General features: G+C 43.9%; 1 protein-coding gene across 1 annotated transcript in view; it reads left to right on the top strand.

Annotated features, from left to right (window-relative positions):
• The window catches only part of arhgap10 (Rho GTPase activating protein 10), a 139,629-nt gene that overhangs the window by 65,312 nt on the left and 48,838 nt on the right, over positions 1-25,479 (top strand). The window contains exons 5-9 of the mRNA XM_078412329.1: positions 871-972; positions 9,220-9,330; positions 11,877-11,981; positions 14,956-15,085; positions 23,340-23,446. Of these exons, the coding sequence (XP_078268455.1) occupies positions 871-972; positions 9,220-9,330; positions 11,877-11,981; positions 14,956-15,085; positions 23,340-23,446 (555 nt within the window). The remainder of the gene's footprint in view (positions 1-870; positions 973-9,219; positions 9,331-11,876; positions 11,982-14,955; positions 15,086-23,339; positions 23,447-25,479) is intronic.

Genomic DNA, 25,479 nt, shown 5'->3' with positions numbered 1-25,479 from the left:
TTACGACCCACTCTACATCAATGGGGTCTGTGTGGAAAGGGTACCAGCTTTCAGGTTCCTGGGTACGCACATCGCAGAGGATCTTACCTGGTCTACCAACACCATCACCACAGTAAAGAAGGCACAGCAGAGACTCCACTTCCTGAGGATCCTCAGGAAAACCAACCTGCAGGAGAAGCTCATGTTGTCCTTCTATCGCTGCTCCATCGAGAGTGTGCTGGCATACTGTATAACCACATGGTATGCCAGCTGCTCAGAAAAGGACAGGAAGGCCCTTCAGAGGGTCATCACGACGGCCCAGAAGATCATCGGCTGCTCACTGCCCTCCCTGGAGCACCTGTTCAGACTACGCTGCCTCAGTAGAGCAGGCAAAATAATAAAAGATCCATCCCACCCCGGCCACCGTCTGTTTGTTCATCTGCCCTCTGGTCGACGTTTCAGGTCGATCAAATCCCGAACAAACAGACTTAAGAACAGTTTTTACCCCAGGGCCATACGAGAACTGAACACTACCTTTGCACTAGGCAACACCGTTAAAAAATCTTGTACTTAATATAATTGTATTTAATTGTATTTATGTATTTATTTGTTTTTGCATTTATTGCATATATGTTTGTACGCACCGTCAGGATTGGCTATTTTTTTAATTTCGTTGTACTCGTTGCAATGACAATAAATGAATATTATTATTATTATTATAAAACATTTATCTTATTTATGTTACAATATTGATATTCAGACAGTTTGTACTTGCTCATTTGGATAAATAGTAACTCAAGACAAGTTAATAAATTGTCTCTCCCTCTTTTTTCAAACTGTTACTAGTGATTGTTAAAATGTTTTGATATGATTTGTGCATTTTTTTTACAGGAAGAAAAGAAAAAATATGACAAAGAAACTGAGAAATACTACAGTACATTGGAGAAACATGTCAATTTGTCATCAAAAAAGAAAGAAGCATCACTATTGGAGGTAAGACTGCCAATTTCCAACAGCGTAGCCTCCATTCTACCTGTCCCCATGCCTTGGTATGCTTATTGTTCAACACACTTTGCCCCAAATTGTTCCTTTGTTGTTAATTAGATCTCCTACTGCCAAAGCTTTGGAACTTTTTTTCCCCAGATCTCTAATTCTCTTTCCACTTTTCATGAAATTTTCAAAACATACCTCTTTCACCCGTCTTCTTTTTATTGTTCTATACTTCTCTGTGTCAAATTTGCCTGGTATTGCAATTATGATGTGCATTTCAATCCTCATTAAAAGCACCAAGTAATTGTTGAGTGAAATTTGCATTAATTTTGCTAATTAAAAATAGCATTTTAATTTCAATTCAGAAATATTTCCAGGGTGAAGTGTTGTTATTTTTATTTGCACAGGCATTCTAAGAAATAAAAATTTAGTGGTGCCTCTGCGATTCAGAAACCACATGAAATTTGGTAACCACAACAAATTTTATGCGGCCTCTGTATAGGAGCAATCCTACCAGTCCCACTTGCCTCCATTCTTCACATAATCTTGTCATGTATTTTTCTTTTATAAGTGCAGGTGTTTAGTACAGGTGTCAGAGGTTATGGGGAGAAGGCAGGAGAATGAGATTAGGACTTCCGGTGGCGCCATGTTGGACTAGACAATCTAAAAAGTTAGCTCTCAAAGAAACCAATTAAAACTAGCTCTTTTAAACATTAGTAACAACAGGAAGCGGGCCAATCGCAAGTTATATCGACAACGAAAGTTAACGATAAATAAAAATATGGAGACAAGGTTAAACAAAAAGGATAATGCGGATACTAAAGCTACGGACTCGGCAAAGAGAGCCACGCCAGATAAGGGAACCAGCTGTGGGGAACAAGACTCCGTAATATTGGCGGAGCTATGCAAGTTAAGACAAGAGCACACAGAAGCGGTAAATGACAACAAAAAAGCTCTGGTGAGACTAGAAACTAATTTAAAGGAGCTTTTGGAGAGAACCGCTTCACTGGAGCGACGAACAGTGAACATAGAAGAAAGGTTGGGGGAGACGGAAGACAGGGCAGCGCGGCTGGAAAGATCAGTCGCCTTTCTTCTTCAAAGAGAGGCGGCGTTAGCCGCAAAATGTGACGACTTGGAAGCAAGAGCGAGACGTAATAACATACGGATACATGGGATCCCGGAGGGCGCTGAGAAAGGCGACACCATAGGATTTGTGACTGATTTCATCCGAACAACATTACAAATCTCGGCGGCCGTCGATATCCGCATCGAAAGAGCGCACCGCTCGCTGACTACCAAACCGAAAGAGAGTGCGGCTCCCCCGCGAGCCATCATCGCCCGCTTCATTGACCACCAGGTGAAAGACCGCATCATACAACAAGCATGGAAACAAAAAATAACATATGAGGAACGGACCATTTACTTCAACCATGACTACACTACCGAGATACAGAAGAAGAGGAAACAAGTGCGGGATGTAATAAAAAAGTTGAAGGAGAAAAACATAAAGGCACAGTCCCCATATCCTGCAAGACTGAAGGTGTTTCTGGGAACAGAGACGAAGACATTCAATACACTGATGGAGGCTGCCCCCATGCTGAAGGACATGGGGATCCATGTGGAGGAGGACGAGTGGGAGAAACTACAGAGAGTGAGGATGGAGGGCAGCTGGACTACGGGGACAGGACAGAAGGGAAAGAGGAGACAGCCACCCATCACAGAGGCGGACATACAAGCCCTCGGTCTGTGAAATCTGAGGTTCACAGTGGTAAGGACTAAAAAAAAAAAACAGCCTGGAACTAAGGGTAAAAAAATAATGACAATCCTGAAGTATATATAATGCGGACAATCTGAATTTATGTTTAATGTTCAAAGAATTGAAAAGGAGCTAGTTATGGGATTTAAGTAACACTTATACTGAATAATGTCAAAATTGGTTGAAGGAGCAAAGCTGGATCTCAATTTGAGCAAGGAGCAACTTAATTCTGAGAAGTTGCAGGTGCACATTGTGCTATTTCCCCAGAGAGATTGCCACACTCTCTGATGACGGGACTTTTGGGAGTCACATGTTATTTTTGTATAGTAGTTCAGAGGGAGATGTGTATTGTTTGTTTGTTTTTTCGCTGTGTATCGTTTTGCACAGTTGTTTTGATTTATAGGAGGAACCGAGTTTATGGCCTACATCTTAAAATGTCATGAATAAGTTGAACCTTGTTTCTTATAATGTGCACGGTCTAAATCACCCTATTAAGAGAAAGAAAATATTGAGTCAGTTGAAGAAATTACAATGTGCCATTGCACTAATCCAAGAAACTCACTTGAGTGAAAATGAACATAAAAAACTGAAAAGGGAATGGGTAAACCAAGTATTCCATGCTTCATATGGCAAGAAAAGGGGGGTGGCCATACTAATTAATAAATCCCTACCATTTTCTGTAGAGAAAGTGATTAAAGGTGATATGGGAAGATATATCATGGTGGTTGGCACAATAGGAGATATGAGTATTTCAATATTAAACATCTAAGCCCCAAATGAAGAAAATGAAACATTCTTTAAAAACATAGCCAATATACTTACCAGTAACGGACGAGGGATGATAATTTTGGGAGGGGATTTTAATACCATACAGAATGGTAACTTAGACAGGTTGCCATCTGAGAGGGGACCAAAAACAAAAAAATCTAGAGTCCTAAATAATGTTATAAAAGAATTAGGTCTGGTTGATCCATGGAGACATAATAATCCTAAAGGAAGAGATTTTACCTTTTATTCTAACCCACATGGGAGTTATTCGAGAATAGACTTTTTTTGTGTGTCAAAACAACAGATACATACAGTCAGGGACTGCAGTATAGAATCCATAACTATAAGTGACCACGCCCCTGTCATACTATCCATTGAGCTGGGCAGGGAATCCTTCTTTAAGTACTGGAGACTTAATGTGTCAATCCTATCAGATGAAAAGGTTGTCAAAGAACTAAAACTAAACTTAAAGGAATATTTTCAAATAAATGACAATGGCGAGGTCTCACCATCGACATTATGGGAGGGAGGAAAAGCAGTCATGAGAGGGAAAATAATAGAGATAACTTCCAGATTGAAAAAAACCCGAATGGAAAGGCAAGGAAAGCTAGAAAGTAAAATCAGAGAGTTGGAGTTAGAACATAAAAGAACAAGAAACAAATCTATTCTCGTCGAATTAAAAAAAATGAGACGAGAGTTAGACGAACTTTTAACATATAAAGCAGAAGGAGCTCTTCGTTTTATAAATCAAAGATATTATGAGATGGGTAACAGAGCAAGCCGGTTACTGGCATTCCAACTGCGAAAAGCTCAAACAAATAGAATAGTTACAAAAATAAGACATCCCACTTCCAATTTTATTATGGCTAAGCCAAAAGAGATAGCAAAGGCCTTTGCAGAATATTATGAAAACTTATACAGTGACTCAGAATCTAATCTCACTGAGACCAAAACACAAGAATTTTTCAAAAAACTACATTTACCAGCATTAAAGGTAGAAGAAGCATCTGAAATGATAAAACCAATTTCGTCACAAGAAATAGCCGATACTATAAAAACCCTTAAAAGTAACAAATCCCCAGGTACAGATGGCTTCTCAGGGGAGTATTATAAATGTTTTGCAGAAGACATAACACCAGAATTATGTAAAGTTTTTAATTATGCGCTATCAACAGGAAACCGCCCAGATACTTGGTCAGAAGCCATAATTTCCGTATTACATAAGGAGGGCAAAGATCCGACTTCATGTGAGGGATATAACCGGTCAGCTTGCTCTGTAATGATTTAAAAATATTAACAAGCATACTAGCAAAGAGAATGCAACAACATATAACTAAATTAATCAAGCCAGATCAAACGGGGTTTATCCCGGGGAGACAGGGGGCTAACAATATCAGGAGAACACTAAATCTTATATCATGTGCTAAAAATAATCCCAGACCTACCATGCTGCTTAGCCTAGATGCACAAAAAGCATTTGACCGTGTGAAATGGAACTTTTTATATCAAACATTGAAGGTTTTTGGGTTTCACTCAACGTTTATAGACTGGGTAAGAATTGTTTATAAAAATCCCAAATCACGGATCAGAATTAATGGCTGCTGCTCAGACTTCTTCTACCTCAAAAGAGGAGTCAGGCAAGGAGATTGCCTGAGCCCGCTACTGTTTGCTGCAAGTATTGAACCGTTAGCAGAGTCAATAAGACAAAATAAAAACATTAAAGGAATAAAAGATGAAGGGGGCATAGAACACAAGACGTCATTATTTGCGGACGATTTATTAACATACATAGTGGAGCCCTCCATGTCTATACCAGCTCTACTAGATAACCTAAAAGAATATGGTGAAATATCAGGATATTTGTCAAATGAAGCCAAATCAATAGCAATGATGCTCTCAGGAGATTGTCCAGTGGAACTTAAAGAAAAAGTCCATTTTAAATGGACCAAAAAAGGGTTTAGATACCTTGGTATAATTATCACTTCGAATACAGCACAGCTATTTGAAGCTAATTATGGGAAACTGATATCTGAGATAAAGGATGATTTGGCTGGATGGGAGATTTTACCGTTGACTCTGGTGGGAAGAGTAGAAACAGTCAGAATGAATATATTGCCAAGACTGTTGTTTTTGTTCCAATCGTTGCCTATTATGATCTCGGGAGCTTTTCTAAAAAAACTGGATAAAATTATATCGAAATTCTTATGGCAAAGTAAAAAAGCAAGAATTAAATACAAGACGCTTCTTAGCAAAAAAGAAAAGGGAGGGTTGAACTTGCCTAATTTAAGAAATTATTATTGGGCAACGCAACTCAGAGCCTTAATCATGTGGACCACTAAAGAGAAAGATTCAATGTGGGTGGAGATGGAGCAAAACGCTTGTAAAAATTTGCCTTTAGAATCACTCCCATTTTTAAACGAGAAGGCCCTGAAGAGGCTCAGGATGGGCAACGAGTGGATTAGGGTAACAATGAAAATCTGGTCAGCAGTAAGAAAGAAGCTGAAGCTGTCAAATTCGGTAAGCAGGGCTACTAGAATAGCAAAAAACCCAGACTTTGTACCATCTACCATGGACTCAGGATTTGACAGATGGGCTGACAAAGGGCTAATATACATAGATCAAATGTTTCAGGGACAAACAATGAAAATATTCACACAACTTCAAAAAGAATTCAATTTACCTGCTCATGACTTTTACAAATTCTTACAGCTAAGAGATTACCTACAGAAACATCAGGAATGGGAGAACATCTGCAAGACTCCATCTAAATTAGAGGAAGTGTTATGGGGGTTCTCGGAAGACAAGTCAAAAAAAGGGATTATATCAAAAATTTATGAAGCACTACAACATGAATCCAAAGAGAACAACTTACATATCAAAGAAAAATGGGAACTGGAAGCGAATATCATAATATCAGAAGAAGGGTGGGAGGAATCATTTAAAGAGGGACATAAACTAACTAAGAGCCCAACATGGAGGGAATTTGACTGGAAAGTTAAAATGCGTTACTTTTATACTCCATTCATTACATCGAAATATAGTAATACAACTGATTTATGTTGGAGGGAGTGTGGAGAAGTTGGGGACTCCACTCATATATTCTGGGATTGCCCAAAAATACAGGATTTCTGGAAGAATATTCAAAAGGAAATTAAACAGATTATGGGCATTAACTTCCCTCTGGAACCAGCACTTTACATTTTGGGTATAATTCCTGACAGTATGACAGATAAGAGTTCGAAACATTTACTGACAATCCTGCTGCTGATAGCAAAGAAGACGATAACAACTTCGTGGTTGAAACCACAGCCTCCAAGCATAATGCAATGGAGAGATAGGGTAAAAAATGTGTATATAATGGAAAAAATCACAGCAAGGTTACAGTTGACAACAGACATGTTTGATAAAAGATGGTCATTATTAATACAGGCAATGCCGGGACTCGAGTCTCTTCCGTTTTTGGGAACTTAAAGTAAGGGTATTTACATTCAATATGCATCTCCTATGTTTGTTTAGTTTGTGTTTGTATGTATGTAAAAAAAATAAATAATAAAAATAAAGTAAAAAAAAAAAAAAATAGCATTTTAATTTCAATTCAGAAATATTTCCAGGGTGAAGTGTTGTTATTTTTATTTGCACAGGCATTCTAAGAAATAAAAATTTAGTGGTGCCTCTGCGATTCAGAAACCACATGAAATTTGGTAACCACAACAAATTTTATGCGGCCTCTGTATAGGAGCAATCCTACCAGTCCCACTTGCCTCCATTCTTCACATAATCTTGTCATGTATTTTTCTTTTATAAGTGCAGGTGTTTAGTACAGGTGTCAGAGGTTATGGGGAGAAGGCAGGAGAATGAGATTAGGAGGGAGAGATTGATCAGCCGTGATTGAATGGTGGAGTAGATTTGATGGGCTGACTGGCCTAATTCTACTATCCCTTATGGCCATATAAATATATTTAGATTTCTTTTGAATGCTCTATTTAATGCTGTAGAAGCAAGGAACTACAGATGCTGGTTTAAAAAACCCCACAAAGTGCTGGAAGAACTGAGCGAGTCAGGCAGCATATCTGGAGAATATGGATAGGTCACTTTCTGGTTCAGTACCCTTCTTCAGGCCCTAAACTCACCTGATATTTGATATTGCTTTATCAACATGGTTACTGAGATGCAATGTAAGTTTTGCATGCTATCCAGGTAAAAAGAGAATCACACATGATTATAACTAAAACCACACATGAGTAAAACAGGTAGTGCAAAGAGAAAGGAAACAGTTCAGACTATTGCAAGAAATAAAGTGTTGGGGGAACTTGGCAGGTAGGCAGCAAAAGAGGAGGGAATGGAGAGATGATGTTTCAGGTCAGGACCCTTATTCGGTCTGAAGGAGTTAATAGCTAATTTCGAAAAACATTTGACAGTCAAGCGAAGTCGAGATTTGTTTATGAAATGGAAATCGTTTTTGACAGCATTTGCAGGAGTTCTTTGAGGATGTAACAACCAGGATGGATAAAACGGAACTAGTTTGGAAAAAATTGGATCTCCAGAATGAATTTTATAAGGTGCTACATTAAAGACCAGTGCACAAGATACGAATGCCGGAGAATGTCAATAATACATGAATCCCCTGGAAATGGAGGTCCTGACTCTGGAAAATCCAACTTTACACAGTTCTCCCATAATTTTTTTAAGAACCTTTCAAGATAATAAATGTTTCATGGTATTCATCAACAGTTGGATACAGTATGTTTCATTATTTTAATTATGGTTTGTGTTCGGGCGATCATAGAAGACATTCTATAAAATGAAAGAATTATAGCAAGTATATATGCCGAACAATATGATATGGGTAGCAATGAAAATCAGATGTTTCTGACTTACAGAAAAATAGCTTTACAAACAGTTTTCAGAAATGGAATCCTTACATAACCCATGTACTGCCTGTACGGTGACATTGAAATGAGAATGGTAAGTTACAGAGCATGGAGAGTAGGGATATTTGAGTCACTAAAAAGCAAGTTACCACAGAAGTGAGTGGAAACACAAACGACTAGATATTGGAATCTTGAGCAAAAAAAAAAGAAAGTGATGAAGGATACAGCATGTCAGGCAGCACCTGTGGAAGGATATGAATAGACAACCTTTTGGGTCAGTACCCTTATTCATTTAGAAGGAGAAAATATTTAATTGATAGCTGTGAATGGGCATGCAAGTCGTGAGAAAAGCTCAGAATATTGAGAACATTTTTTCTGGAGAAGTGAAAGTTCAAGAGTTCACATTGAAATATTTAAGAGTATTTATAGCATAGATATTAAACTAAATTTGCTTAACCATTCATGAATTTTGCAAGGAAGTATGGTATGAATGTTGAAAAGATGAATACAGAATTAAGAGTTAATTCTCAATTTGGTGAAGTTATGCAATGGTCTGCTAGACAAGTAAATTCAGAAGAAGCTCGTGAGGTATCTGGTTAAGTTTTGTAAAATTAAAAGGCACAGTACACATCACACAATAATTTTGAGACACTTCAAGTCACAAACTGGCCTTTTTCTGTTTCCAATAATTTTTCATTTATTGAAAAGGTTGTATATTCTGTTCCATATGCATGATTGCCTTTGTAAAATTATGTTGAATAGCTGAAGGGTATTCCAGCTTGAACAAACATTTAACAGTATTTTTATAAACAATTTGCCTTTGCATTCCATAATTTCATTTCTTTGTCATTCAAGGCAGATAGTCAGCTAGAGCAGATTCAGCAACACTACTATGAATTATCACTGGAATACGTGTGTAAAGTGCAAGAAATTCAAGAACGCAAGAAGTTTGAATTTGTGGAACCTGTAAGTCAAATTTGGAGAAAAACTTGATTATATTTATATTTCTTGAAGCTACCATGTGACCACTCACCAATTCATAACTAATTCCAGTTCTATAAAACAGTCAACATGATCTACCTTAGTGTGGAAATATATTTTCATTTGATCCCAATTCTATTTCTGATTGAAGTAAGATTAGTATTTTACTGAACTGAAAGATGAAAAATTGCAACTACAAAACAAGTGATGGCGAGGGTTATGAGTTTCACTCATTTTAAGCTCCATTGACTTGCTCAGGCCTTTAGATATTAGAAAAATATTGTTTTTATGAGTTCGATATTTTGATGATGCCAAGGCCTGCAAAAGAGTCTGTGTCTTGAACTGACCTCAAATGATCGTGACTTGCACTAACAAAAACTATCCAGTACTGTTTTTCTCCCTTCTTTTCCTATGGCTGAGCCTGACACTTCTGTGCTTCAGAATCCTGATTCACTTCTTGCTTCCCTCTATTTTCAGTCATTCTGTTCCTCCAACCTTGCTCATAATCTTCATTTTCTTCCCATACCTCTTTTTTTCTTTAAGGCCATAAGTGATAGGAGCAGAATTAGGCCATTCTACTCAAGTCTACTCCGCCATTCAATCATGGCTGATCTATTTCTTCAGCCAAACCCTATTCTCCTGCCTTCTCCCCATAACCTCTGACACCCGTACTAATCAAGAATCTATCTATCTCTGCCTTAAATATATCCACTAACTTTGCCTCCACAGCCTTCTGTGGCAAAGAATTCCACAGATTCACCACCCTCTAACTAAAGAAATTCCTCCTCATCTCCTTCCTAAAAGAATGTCCTTTAATTCTGAGGCTATGACCTCTAGTCCTAGACTCTCCCACTAGTGGAAATATCCTCTCCACATCCTCTCTATCCAAGCCTTTCATCGTTCTGTACGTTTCAATGAGGTCCCCCCTCATTTTTCTCAGCTCCAGTGGGTATAGGCCCAGTGCCGTCAAACTCTCTTCACCTACTCATTCCTGGGATCATTCTTGTACCTTTTTTCCAACTCTTACATTATTTTTTCAATGGTTTTCTCTTTAATTATTTCCTCCAAAATTTGAACTGGTACTTTCAAAATTAGTTGGAGGAACTAATGAAGCTAAATTTGCTGGGCCATTTAAAATGATCATTGGCACCATGATATGGGACTGTTGTCTCCAATGCAGATACTATTGTGCAATGAAAATTAAAAAAACTGAAGTAAAATAAAGTGAGAAAATGATGGAAATTCTTAGCACGTTAGGTTGCATCTGTCAAAAGAGAAATAGTTAACATATCAGGTTCCCATTATCAGAACTCAGAAACAAAAATGTTAGCTTTCAATAACAGCTGAGAGGGTGGTGGGAAGAACAAAGGGAATATCTTTGATGGGGTGAGATCAACTGGCTTAATGTGGCAGTTAAGTAGCAAGTGATGACACTTTGCCTGTGTAATGTGTTGTTAATGGTAAGATTGTGGGACATGTCCAGCAGCCCAGATGATACAGAATTATCGTCACAACCTCTGTCATATACTCCCTTAAGTTTTGTTTTTAATAACCTGGAATATCTTTTTTGAATATCTGGGATATTTGACTTTCCACTGTAAAAAAGAAAGCAAAACGCATCAATATATTTTGTCCATTTATAATTCTTCACATTGACATTTTGAGTTTTCAAAAGCTCACACGTTAATTCCTAAGCCTCTTTCTCTTCAATCTCCTGCTTTTCAGTCTCTTATCAGTACCCAAAGTGGGCTTGGAAAACCTTTTTTCTCCCTATTTTATGCCAATGAGACCATGGTATCCTCTGGCTGCACATCCCATCTGCTCAAAATGTTCTGCATCTATTTCAAGACATCCTTGCCTTGATAACTGGAAACCACATGCCTTCCTGGAATTAAATACATGGCTGCCGATTTATTTATTTCCCCCCCCCATACAATTTAATATCCTATGATGACAACTCTATTGTCCTTTCTGCCCTCAATCCTTATCATTGTGTTAATCCCATTGCCATGGCCTTTGATTATACTCCCTTGCAGAGTTGTTGTTTACTGGCATATTCTGAGGTAAATTACCAGATAGGGTATATGACACTTGGTGAACTCCTTTATTAACTGGTCTGCCTAGTTGTCACCCATTCCTTCATTGCATTGTGAAGTGATGAACTCTTTGGACATGCTTCCATGTAATGCTTTGCCTTGCCATTGTATTGGAGTGGTTCTGACTCTTGTTCAAGCTTATTTAACTCTGGGCTTATTCAATAATTGTTGTTTCCACATCAATTTAACCTTTTTTAAAACCAAGCAGTCACCAACCCCCCCCCCCCCCCCCCCCCCACGCCCACCCCTGCAAACCTCCCTACCTCTGCTTTTCACACTCTGTTGAAGCTGAAGTCTGGGGAATCTGTACTCTGTGCTAGCTATAATTGTTAATTTAAGATGTCTACCTTCTGTAGCTGGCTGCCTTATTTTACCTTCCTCAATATATTGGAACCAATGTATTAAAAATAAGTGAAATTTTGTTTTCTCTTTCAGATGCTGTCTTTCTTTCAGATGCTTTTCACATTTTATCATCAAGGTTATGAACTGGCCAAAGATTTTGATCACTACAAAACTGACCTACACCTCCACATACAAAACGTAAGCCTCGTTTTTTTCCGGAAGCTGTATTTAACTTGGTTTTGATACCCGCTTTCAAACATTTATGAATTGAATAAATTTTATTAGCCAAATATGTATACATACAAGGAATTTGCCTTGGTGCTTTGCTCGCAAGTAACAACACGATACACAGTAGACAATTAAAAATAAAACATTATAATTTAAACATGTGAAGAATGAAATAAAATACCAGAGCAAAAGGAGGCTACAGACTTTTGGCTGTTGAGTACAGCAGTGCTTCTTAAACGATTTCAGTGTCATTCACCCTTGAGTCTTTATCACAAAATATTGTTCACCCTCGACTAAATTTTCTGATGTTTTTTTGGTAATTTTCATCTTATTCTCCCTTGTGTATAATTTTATATATATTAAGTCATTCACCCCTCTAGTTTCATTCACCCCAAAATAATTTCATTCACCCTTGGGTGAACCATTCACTAGTTTAAGAAGCACTGGCGTAGAGCTACTGCTCGTGGGGAAAAAAGCTGTTTTAATGTCAGGCTGTGGCGGCTTTGACAGACCAGAGTCGCCTTCCAGAGGGAAGTGCTTCAAAGACTTTGTGGCCAGGGTGAGAGGGGTTAGAGATGATCTTACCCACTCTCTTCCTGGCCCTTGCAGTGTACAGTTCGTCGATGGTGGGGAAGGTTGCAGCTGACAACCTTCTCGGCTGATCGAATGATGCGCTGCAGCCTCCGGATGTCATGCTGAGCCAAACCAGACCATAATGGAGAAGGTGAGGACAGACTCTATGATGGCAATATAGAACTGGACCATCATTGCCTGTGGCAGATTGTGTTTTCTCAGCTGCCGCAGGAAATACATCCTCTGTTGGGCCTTTTTGACTGTGGAGTCAATGGTGGCCCCCCATTTAAGGTCCCTGGAGATGATGGTTCCATTGAACTTAAATGACTTCACAGATGTGACTGTGGTGTTGTTGATGGTGAGTGGGGGGAGGGGAGGGGGAGCTCTCCTAAAGTCTACAATCCCACCGTCTTAAGAGCATTGAGCTCCAGGTTGTTGCGATGGCACCAGGAAGCCAGCTGTGTCATTTCCTGTCTGTAGGCAGATTCCTCCCCATCCTGGATCAGTCCAATCAGGGTTGTGTCATCCGCAAACTTGAGAAGCTTGACAGAGGAGTCTGTGGAGGTGCAGTCATTGGTGTAGAGAGAGTAAAGGAGGGGAGAGTACGCAACCTTTTTTTTCCTCATATGCATTGTTTTGTTTTTTACATTTGTAGGTCATGACGTATTAGGCAAGGGGTTCAACTTTATTCTATATTTTATATTTATAACTTCTATAATTTGGAGAGCAGAAAAATCAATAACCAGACATTTAGTCCATTTTCAGTGATCTTGTACTTTCAATTCATTTAATGATCTAGTGTGGAAGTGAATGATTGTTCTGGCTCAGTTCTGGAATAAAATAGATACTATTGCTACAGGCAACTTGGATGCTCTTCCATCCAGGCTTACACATGGGGTTGATGAAAATGTACTGACATGGATTAAGTATTGGTTAATTGTCAGAAAACAGATTAGTAACAAACAGATCATTTTCTGGTTGGGACACAGTGAACAGAAATCTGTGCTGGGACTCCAGCTATTTACAATCCACATCAGTGATTTGATTGAAGGGACCAAGTGTAATAATCTAACTTTGAAGATATGGAATTGAGTGACTGGGTTGTGAAGTGGATACATGGATGCTTTGGGAGGATAAAGATGGAATACAAGGTGGAAAATATGAAATTGTGTCCTTCAGTTTAAAAAAAAAAGCAGAGTATTTATAAAGTTTGAGAGATTGAATTGTGGTGGTGTCCAAAGAGATCTGGGCTCCTTGTACAAAATACAAGAAAATTAAGACGAAATTTGAGTAGGCAGTTAGGAAGTAAGTTGGCTTTAATTGCCAGAAGATTTTGATATATCTTCCTGGAATTATATGGGCCTAGGGACCTAGTCTAGACTGCTTTTCGAATATTATGTACAGGACTTGTGTCCTGCCATGAGCATGTACTTGCAGTAGAGGGAGTACATCAAAGATTCAGATTGGTGGGGAGGGAGATGGGTTAGAGTAATATTAAATAGAGAGATTAATTAGGTTGGGTCTACATTAAGAATGGGATGCAATCTCATTGAAACACACAATGTTTCGAGGGCTTGACAGGTCGAGCATTGATGTTTCCTCTGGCTGGGTAGCTAGAGCCAGGGGATTGCAATCTTGCAATAAATGGTTGCTAATTCAACACTAAGATGAAAATACATTTCACTTGGTAATGATTCTTTGAAATTTTCCATCCAAGAGAGCTGTAGAGACCTAGTTACTATGAATATTTAGCACGGAGATTAATCGATATTTGTACATAAGGGAATCAAGGGATAAAGAATTGCTGCAGGAAAGTGGTGCTGAGATAAAAAATTAGATTTCCTGGTTTTGAGTGGTGGAGTCCTAGAATTGCCTCCTGTTTCTATCTCGTATGCTTCACGGGTAGGGAAATCACAGCTACTATGAGTATAGGCTGGTGGAATTTCTGACCCCTAAGGTGGATGCAGAACTAGGTTTTGATTGATGTTATGGAAGCAGAGGGAGTTGCTGCTGAATGGAGAAGCAATATGTTTGGCTCTTGACAGCCCTCTGAAATGGTCATGTACGTCATTAAAGTCAAGTGCAATGAATCGTGAGTATTAAATGCCATTAATGCCCACAGTCTGTGAATGAATGCAAAAGAACGCATGTTTTTTTGGGTAAAAACAAAAAATATTAGAAACATTCAATAGTTCAGCCATCATCTGTGAGTGACATCAGAGTTAGCATTTTGGGATAAAGAGCCTTTGTCAGATGGGAAAGAGATGAAAATTATAGAATTGAATTACAGTAATTAGATGATAATCAGTAAATGGTAGTGTTTGGCTCCTTGCCATGGAATATTTACACTTTTTATTACCTTGTTCCATAGGCAAGGAATCGATTTGATGGTGCAAGGTCAGAAGTGGAGGACCTAATGAACAAGATTAAAAAGAATCCTCACGAACATACTCGGACAACCCCGTTCACAACGGAAGGATACCTTTATCTACATGAGAAAAGTATGTTTCTTAAAATGCTTCTTAATTAAAAAGAATTTTAACTTTCATTGTAGAAGCTGTTAAATAGAAGCTGTTAAACCTTTGTTTCTATGGCTATTTTACCCTTCAGTAGATGAAATAGTCAAACCAATAATTAGAAGTAGTTATTAAAAAATTGGCTATTATTTTGGTCATATGGATTGTAAAAGCTGAATTTTAAAAGATGGTTAATGGGGCAAATTGATGATGATGAATATTGGACCACAGAAAAATTGAAGGGGTGAAACTATGGCAACTGCAACCAAAGGTTCTGTAGAAACCCTGGTGGGCGGCACGGTGGCACAGCAGTAGAGTTGCTGCCTTGCAATGCTTGCAGCACCGGAGACACAGGTTTGACCCCGACTACGGGTGCTGTCTGTACAGAGTTTGTACGTTCTCCCAGTGACCGTGTGGGTTTTCTCCGAGATCTTCGATTTCCTCCCACACTCCAAAAGATGTAAAGGTTTGTAGGTTAATTGGCTTGGTATAAGTGTAAATTGTCCTTGGTGTGTGTAGGATGGTGTCAGTGTTCGGGGATCGCTGGCCGCTGCGGATTCAATGGGCTGAAGGGCCTGTTTCCGCGTTGTGTCTCTAAACCAAACTAAATTAAACTAAACTAAACTAATCTAAATGGCCCAAGTTCAGTGATTCATTCTGATGGAAGTCACAGACAATCTGGGATCTGGTGAATGACAGTTCCCAGCACATCTCTAATAATGCTCCATTACAGGACTTCCAATGGAGGGAGTCCTTTGTTGGAACCCAGTCTTGAGGGAATTCTCCAGCCACTTGAACCTCGCACCAGCTCAGGACTGGCATGAGATTAAAGCCCTTTTTTAAAATTTGAATTGTAATATTCTGCAAATAGAATGGGGAAGGTAAATAATATACAATTATTTTGCAGTTGTTTAAAGTTTTCAATAATCTGTTAATTACTTTGTTTTCAATAAAATGTGTTTTTATTGCTTTATTTTCTTTACATTAATGTCTGATTGCTAGGCATTTAAAAACAGTAATCCCTCGACGGCTTTAGTGTAGGGCAAAGATCCAATTATCAGGGCGGCACGTTGGCGCAGTGGAAGAGTTGCTGCTTTACAGCGCAGAAACCTGGGTTCTATCCTGACTGTAGGTGCTGTATGTACGGAGTTTGTACGTTCTCCCCTTGACCTGCGTGGGTTTACTCCGGGTGATCCGGTTCCCTCCCACGCTCCAAAGACGTACAGGTTTGTAGGTTAATTGGCTTCGGTAAAATTGTAAATTGTCCCTAGTGTGTGTGAGTATGTGTAGGATACTGCTAGTGTACAGTGGTCGCTGGTCGGTAGGCCACAGGGCCTGCTTCCGCTCTGTACTTCTAAACTAAATTAAACTAAAAAAATTGCTTCTGTCATAGCCCATCAGGTCTTTTTTGCAATGGCTGAGACTTTTCTGTACTTCAACACATGCAGAACGAGATTCCACCAATGCATCTGCACCAGCCTCGGAGAAAATGCTGGAATTGATTCTGGATGACAGGCTCAGTTAACAAATAATTTGCTGCATTCCCACCCTTTTCCAGTCGCCTGGCAAAGCAAATTAGTAAATCATTTTTAGTTCAGGAATTTAATGCAGGGATCAGAGCAGGGTTTTTAAAGTCTAAGACATGTTCAAGTCTAAATAAAAGACAGTCCACAATGACAATAATGTTTACAGCCATCACTTTAATGAGGCTCAAAATCAGGGTATTATTTAATTCCTAATAGTGTTTTGTGGCGGCGCCCGGGGGCTAGGCCACTCCCTTGGTCATTCCCCTCGGCACTGATCGGACGGGGGGGGGGGGGGATTAGGTCACTTCCTGGGTCATTCCTCTTGGGTCAGGTGGTCTGGGGCTATAAAAGGTTTTTGAGTGTTTCGATTCACGTGATGAGTACGGTGTGAGTGTTCGTTGCAGATTAAAGTATTGTTACTACTTACCTGGCGTCTGGCCTGATTTCTGTGGCGACCGCACCCACCACACTGGTGATCCCGACTTTCCTTCGCAAGTCGCGATGGACCTGAACGCTCCACTACCCGACTCTGCCAGTCAGCCGCCTCTGGATCCTGCCGACCGCGCCGCTCTCCATGCCGTGGCGGTGAGGCTGCCCCCACTGTGGACCGACGACCCCGACTTCTGGTTTGACCAGGCCGAGGCACAGTTCGCCCTGCGGGGCGTAACTGCCGACGAGACTAAGTATTTTCATGTAGTCGGCGCCCTCGACGTGGCCACCGCCCGCCTGGTGCGACCCGTCCTCCGCGCCCCCCCGGTGACCGATAAGTACGGGGCCCTCAAGGACTTCCTCCTCCAGCAGTTCGGCCTCTGCGAGGCCGAGCGGGCGGCCCGGATCCTCCGGATGCCGGGCCTGGGTGACCGCCGCCCGTCGGTACTACTGGCCGACATGTTGGTGCTGCTGGGCGAGCACCAACCCGACTTTTTATTTAAACACGCCTACCTGATGCAGCTGCCGTCCGATCTCCGCCAGCAGCTCCTCCACGACCCGTTCACCAACATGCAGGCGGTGGGCAGGCGCGCCGATGAACTCTTGTTGGCCCGTCAGTTGTCCCTCAATGCGCTGGAAGTCCCTCCGACGGCCGACGACGATCCGCAGGTAGGGGCCTCGATCGCCCGCATCTCCACCGCTCCTCGACAGCCTTCCCGACGGTACCCGGCTTCAGCAGCTCACCCAGCCGGCGGCGCGTCTTTCTCGCACGGCCCGCCTGCAGTTCTCCCACCCGCCACCGGAGGTCGCTGGTGGTCGGACCCGGGTGCCGCGCGCAGCCTGCCGGCAGTTCCTCCACACGACACCGGAGGTCGCTGGTGGTCGGATCGGCCCGCACAGCCGCCCGTTTTCACGGACGCAAGCAGAGGGGGCTGGTGCTACTTTCATCTGCGGTGGGGCCCTTCTGCCCGTCAATGCCGGCAGCCCTGTTCGTTCCTGGGAAACGCAGGGGCCGGCCGTCAGTGATTGCTTCGGCGGCCGGCCAGATTCATTGTGTGTTCGCGTGGGACAGCCGCTCCGGGGCTCGTTTCCTTGTGGACACCGGGACGGAGATGAGCGTTGTTCCCCCTTCGCGTGCTGACCTCCGCAGCGGTAACCGCGGCACCGTCCTCGCCGCAGCCAACGGGACTTCGATCCGCTCCTATGCGGTGCGTACGATCTCCCTCAACTTCGGAGCGGGCAGCTTCTCGTGGCCATTCGTCATTGCGGATGTGTCCCAGCCGTTGCTGGGTGCGGACTTCCTACGGGCACATCCCCTGCTCGTGGACGTTAAGCGGCAGCGTTTGGTGCACTCCGTCACTTGCAGCCCGTTTTCCTCCGCTTGGGCGACCCGGTCGTGCGCCCTGATGGGCCCCTGTCGTCCGTGGACGCTACGTTCTCGTGAGTTCTGGCCGAGTTCCCCGATATCCTGGACCCCCAATTTCACTCCGCCGCCCTGAAGCATGGGGTGGTGCACCACATTCCAACTACTTGTACGCCCGGGCGCGGCGTCTTCGTCTGGACAAGCTCCGTCTCGCTCGGGAGGAGTTCCGCCTTATGGAGTCGCTGGGTATTGTGCGCCGCTCAGACAGCCCGTGGACGTCCCCGCTCCATATGGTCCCCAAGGCAGACGGTGGTTGGCGTCCGTGCGGGGACTACCGTCGGCTTAACGATGCCACCATCGCTGACAGGTATCCGGTCCCCCATATTCAGGACTTTAACGCACACCTGGCTGGGGCCACGGTATTTTCTAAGGTCGATCTGGTGCATGGCTAAAATCAAATTCCCGTCCACCCCGACGACGTCCCCAAGACGGCCATCGTAACGCCATTTGGCCTTTTCGAGTTCCTCTGTATGCCGTTTGGACTCAAGAACGCTGCGCAAGCCTTTCAGCGGCTTATGGACTGTGTGTGCCGTGGCCTGGAATTTCTGTTCATGTACCTTGATGACATTTTGGTGGCGAGCCGCTCGAGACAGGAGCATGCTGCCCATCTCCGCCAGCTATGCCAACGCCTTAGCGATCATGGGCTGGCCATCAACATCGCCAAATGCCGTTTCGGGGTGTCATCCATTAATTTCCTGGGCCACCACGTGACCCCGCACGGGGCGCTGCCGCTCCCGGACAAGGTGGACGCGGTGCGCCGGTTTCCACGCCCGACCACCGTGCGGGGCCTCCAGGAGTTCGTTGGCATGGTGGCCTTTTACCACCGATTTGTGCCGTCTGCAGCCCGGATCATGCGCCCGCTGTTCCACCTCATGGCAGGCAAGCGCAGGGAGGTTGAATGGACTGACGATGCGGTGGCGGCGTTCCAACACGCCAAGGAAGCCCTGGCTGCGGCCACGATGCTCGTGCACCCACGGGCGGATGCGTCAACCAGCCTGACGGTCGACGCTTCGGAGGTGGCGGTTGGGGCAGTGCTCGAACAGCACATTGATGGGTGTTGGAAGCCTCTCGCTTTCTTCAGCCGGCACCTCAGTGGTGCACAGCGGAACTACAGTGCTTTGACCGCGAGCTTCTTGCCCTTTACCTTGCGGTCCGCCACTTCCGCTATTTCCTCGAGGGGCGTACCTTCACCGCGTACACGGACCACAAGCCCCTCACCTTTGCGTTCGCCAAGGTGTCCGACCCGTGGTCAGCTCGCCAACAGCGGCAGCTGGCTTTCGTCTCGGAGTACACTACCTCCATCCGTTTCATCGGGGGCAAAGACAACCGAGTGGCCGACGCCTTGTCTCGACCCTCGGTCCACGCCGTCCTGCAAGTGGCTGATGGCATCGACTACTCAGCCCTGGCGGCGGCCCAGTTGACAGATGATGAGATGTCCGCCTACCGTACCGCCGTTTCGGGCCTGAGATTGGAGGACGTTCACTGTGGCTTTGCGATGTCTCCACTGGGCAGCCGCGCCCAATCGTTCCTGTTGCCTGGCGGCGCCGGGTGTTCGAGGTGCTCCACGGGCTGGCCCACCCTTCCATTCGGGCGACGACGACCCTCGTGGCTTCCCGTTTCGTTTGTCACGGGTTGCGTAAGCAGGTTGGACATTGGGCGCGCACCTGTATTCCGTGCCAAACTGCTAAATTACAGCGGCATGTGCGTGCACCGCTCCAGGAGTTCCCCGTCCCTCGCCACTGGTTTGACCACATCCACGTGGACATAGTGGGGCCGCTGCCGCCCTCTCGGGGTTTCACCTACCTCTTGACTATGGTGGACCGTTTCACGCGGTGGCTGGAGGCGGTTCCACTGCCAGACACTTCTGCCTCTACTTGTGCCCGTGCCTTGGCGGCTCACTGGATTGCCAGGTTTGGGGTGCCGCTTGACATCACGTCTGACAGAGGGCCGCAATTCACCTCCGAGCTGTGGTCATCCATGGCTCAACTACTGGGGGTTAACCTGCACCGCACAACAGCGTACCATCCGCAGGCGAACGGCCTGGTGGAGCGTTTCCACCGCCAGCTCAAGGCCGCTCTGAAGGCCCGGCTCGTTGGCCCGGACTGGGTCGATGCGTTGCCGTGGGTTTTACTGGGCATTCGCACCGCCCCCAAGGAGGACGGCCACCTCCTCGGCCGAATTGGTGTACGGGGCTCCGCTGACAGTGCCCGGTGAGTTTGTTCCCTCCGCCCAGGGTCAGGCAGAACAGCCCTCAGCCGCCCTGCAACTCCTTCGGGAGATGGTGGGCTCGCTGGCGCCGGTGCCGACGTCTCGCCACGGTTCGGTGCGGTCAGATGTCCCTTCTGCCCTGCAGGACTGTCCTTATGTTTTCCTGCGCCGGGATGCCCACCGGACACCCCTTCAGCGGCCGTATGAGGGACCGTTCAAGGTGCTTGAGCGGGGCTCTGCCACCTTCATGTTGGACATGGGGGGTCGTCCCGAGACGGTCTCTCTTTTGCGGCTGAAGCTGGTGCAAGTGGACGTTAGCCAGCCGGTTCTACTGGCGCGGCCTCGCACTCGGGGTCGTCCTGCGTCCCGGCCCTTACCCCCGGAGTTCCCGCGGGTGCCTTCCCCTGGTGGGGTGGTTCCGGTTCCTGCGCCCGCCGTGGCGCGCACGTGGGCTGGCCGTTCCTTCCGTCCCCCTGTCCGTTTCGTGCCTCCGGTTCTTGTGGGGGGGTCCTGTGGCGGCGCCCGGGGGCTAGGCCACTCCCTTGGTCATTCCCCTCGGCACTGAGCGGACGGGGGGGGGATTAGATCACTTCCTGGGTCATTCCCCTTGGGTCAGGTGGTCTGGGGCTATAAAAGGTTTTTGAGTGTTTCGACTCACTTGATGAGTACGGTGTGAGTGTTCGTTGCAGATTAAGGTATTGTTACTACTTACCTGGCGTCTGGCCTGATTTCTGTGGCGCGCACCCACCACAGTTTCATATAAAAAACAAACCAAGATTTATTGATATCTGTCAAATCACACACGCTGCTATATTGAAGGGATAATAACAATTTCAGATTTTATTTTCATTGAACCATAGACCTGTCACATCAGCGAAATGAGTCCTTTGGTCCCATAAATCTGCGCCAACTATGAAGTACCCATCTGCTTTAATCCTATACTAATGCCATTTTATTCTTGCCAGATTTGCATCAGTGCTGTACAATTCTTCCTCATTTTAGATTTGCTACAGTATAAAGTGTACCCAGAAAATCAAGATGTTTCTTTTTAAACATTCTGAATCTTAGAGTTGTACAGCATAGAAATGGGCCATTCAACCCATCGGGTTTATGCTGAATGTCTTGCCCATCTATACTGATTCCATTTGCCTGCATTAGGTTGATATCCTCCCTTGCCGTGACTATTTAAGTGCTTGTTTAAATGTCCATTAAACATACTGATTGTATCCAACTGTGCCATCTCCTCTGGAAGCAAGTTCCAGACATACTGTTTAAAAAAAAATCTGCCTCCTCAAATTCCCTTGAAACTCCTTCCAATTTTATATATGCCACCGATTTTTATCTTCTAAAAATTGGGTTAGGGATCTAGTATTTGAATTGTATGTACACGTGTTTCTCCGCTTGGTTCTTGGTAAACGATCTTTATTTCTATCACTAAATCAATTTATGTGAACTTTTCAAAGGAAAGCATTTACAGACCTCCCAACCCTTCCGAATTTGGCAGAAAGTTTCCGCTTTCTTATTTCATTTCCGCCATTCTGATTTTGCCTCGCATTTTTCCGCAAATCACATGCCTTGCCACTCGCCTCGCCCCGCCTCACGTCTCGCCCCGCCTCACCGCTGTACTCGCCTCGCCGCTAGCCTGGCCTCGCCGCTGGCCTGGCCTCGCCGCTAGCCTCGCCTCGCCTCACAGCTCACCCGGCCTCGCCTGGTCGCTGGCCCGGCCTCGCCTGGTCACTGGCCCGGCCTCGCCTGGCCGCTGGCCCGGCCTCGCCGCTCGCCTCGTCGCTGGCCTAGCTTTGCTGCGGAGCGTGAGGCCCATTGATGTTGATCGGGGATGGGGGGGGGGGGGTTGTGGGGGAGGAGGGCAGTGGAGTGGAAGGAGGGAGTGGGGTCGGGGGGTGGAGGAAGGGAGGGGGAGAGTGGGGGTGGGGAGGAGGGGTGGTTTTTGGGGGAAAGGTGGGGAGGGGTGGGGGAGTAGGGGGGAGGGTTTGGGGGGAGTAGGAGGGGTGGGTGGGAGTAGGAGGGGTGGGTGGGAGTAGGGGGGGTGGGGGGAGTAGGATTGGGGGGGGACATGGACCGTTGTGATTTGCTGTTGAAGACCACTGGAGGAAGTATGTCTTCAATTAAATTCGGTATGTGCAGTTTTTTAAATGAAACTCTTCATAAGTCAGTCATACATTTTATGACCATTGTTCTTTTATTCAATACCAAGAGAATTGGGATGTGTAAGGAAAAAGCAAAATAGAAAAAACAAAACAAAACAATTTTTTCTTTGTTGTAAAAAGTATTTCTGTTCAATAACCTTTCTATAATAGTAGAATATACTCATGATAGGCTTGACATTGTACATGTAGTCCAAGAACTACAGACTGTTGGAAATAATAGTAGTTTTTCACACATGAATGTAGCGCAACGTTTACGTGCATTTGGCGTGCATAATTTTTTTTGTTGCTGAAAAGTTGCATTATGCGCCATATTATGAATTTTGATGCAAAATTCTGAATTTTGGACATCAAAATTCTGAATTTGTAAAATCAAATGTTGGGAGGTCTGCATTTATATCAACCCACTGAGTTGATGGTAAATTACCCCAGTGTGTTAAATATTTCAGTGATTGGTAAATGACATCTGATTGCTCTGTGTGTTCTAGGAACAGGTCCCTTTGGCTCAAGTTGGGTGAAATATTACTGCACTTATAAAAAGGAGACAAAGAGGTTTACCATGTTGCAGTTTGATCAGAGATCAGGTGGGAAAATTGTAAGTATTTAAACTGGTTTGTAAATCTCTCAAACAATAGAGGCATCCTCTAGTGTTGGAATTTCCCACATGCACTAGAATTTAAAAAAAAATCCAGTTTGAAATACTACATTGTGTCGTGAGTTAAAATACTGTGTCGGTTATTTTCTTTGTGTCCCCTCGCTCTTTACACTGAAAGTGTAGTGTCTTTTGTGGTTTCTGGGAAAACTATATATTGACTCTTAAGGCTTAACAGGAATTATCCCCTTGCAAATTGTCATAATGAGGTCCCCTAACCTCTGACATTGTAGCAATTTATTTTGCCCAGCTAGGGCTTTGTCTACTACTTGTATCTGTCCTTCAATCAAATATTTCTGAGGGGTTGTTAGATTGGACACAGTATCAAGGACAATTATGAATATAAGAAACAGTAGCAGAAGTAGGCTATTTGGTTTCTCAGATCTGCCTCATTATTCAGTACAATTTGATGGGACGTGTGCCTCAAGACCACTTTCCTGTCTTATCCCAACTTCCTGTGAATTCCCTCAAGCCTAAAGATATATTAGTACCAGTCTTGAATACGCATAATTAGTGCGTGTATGGTACTCTGTTGGTGGAGAATACCAAAGACCCATGGAGTGAAGAAATATTTCCCTATCTTAAGTGGTAATTGGCTCGCTCAGATGGAGACTTTGCCTCGTATTCTAATAATTCACTGTTCTTTGGTAGTGTTCTACACATCAGATTATTATAGCGGTATTTAGATTTGTGATGATGGTACTTAACTTTAATGGTGTTTTTTTTAGCATATTTTAGCAGTACAAAGGCATTGACTTCACATGCTTGGGGCATATTAATAGTGAGGCAGATTATTATTATTTCATGTCATCTCACAACTGTTTGCCAATAGCGAGCAAATTTTAGTGCCACGTCGTTGGCCTCTGCAAGATCCTTTACAGTGCATGTGTCATGCAGCATGTCACAGCTCAGGAGATGTTCCATAGTCTGGAGGCCCCGTCTGCACTCGCAGTCTGCCGCATCTTCAGTATATCCCCACTTCAGCATGTTCGATTTGCTTCTCTCCATGCCTGTCCGCAGTCTGTTGAGACTGCGCCAGGTTATCCACGGTTGGTCGGAACCTGGTGGGAGTTTCTCAGAGGGATCGATTGCCATGTGAATGTCTTCCGGAGATTTCTCTAGTCTCTCTTCCCAGAGTTTGAGCCTTCTGAACGATGCAATGCAGTCCAAGGGATGGACAGAAGAGAGGAAACGTCTGCGTGATTTGAAACGCTGAGGTAGCAAAGGGTGTCTTCCATCCTCTGATTGTCTGAGGTTTTCTTTTTGACTGGCTACAGCTCTTCTGATTCCAGGAGGTGCAATGCCAGAGAGTAGGTAGATGTTGTCAGTCATGGTAGGTTTCATACATCCACTGATGCAGCGACAGCTTGTGTTTAGCACAGGATCAATCTTCCTTGCATGAGCTGAGCGCTCCCATACTGCGCAGGCATACACGGCAGTGGAGAAGCAGAGAGCCGGAGCTGTTGATCGAATGGTTTTAGAATTTGCTCCCCATGTTGAGGGAAGCAAATGGTATCTAATCAACCTGATGATGACTCTGGTCGAAAACAGAAGCTTCTTTGTCGAGCTGTCAGGAAAGGCAAGTGAGGCAGATTGTGCAGCACAATTTTTTCTGAAGCTAATAGTGGACATCCTAACTTGAACAACTGTTCTTAGCTATTCACCTTCATTGCACATCTGCCCCGCACCTGAAATTGCTTTTCTAATTTATATTAATAGCAGGGAATGCCACTTAGCTAACTGCGATTTTCTCAGTAAATTCGTGTTTGATTTAACATTTTTTGGATGTAATGTGTTATTTTTGTTATCCATTCTACATTATCTTTCCAACCCCAACCACCCTCCATCCAATTACCACCATAATATCCATTGCCTCTCAGACTGATCTGTTGATTTTAGAATTTTTAGCACAACATGTCCTTTGCTGGTGGGGTGTGAGGCAATTATGTATACTGGTGCTCTGTTAACTTACTAAT

The sequence above is a fragment of the Rhinoraja longicauda genome, chromosome 1 (assembly GCF_053455715.1).
Source record: "Rhinoraja longicauda isolate Sanriku21f chromosome 1, sRhiLon1.1, whole genome shotgun sequence".
In the NCBI taxonomy this organism is placed as follows: domain Eukaryota; kingdom Metazoa; phylum Chordata; class Chondrichthyes; order Rajiformes; family Arhynchobatidae; genus Rhinoraja; species Rhinoraja longicauda.
Note: the sequence above shows the minus strand (reverse complement) of the source record. Positions and strands in the feature narration are given on the sequence as shown.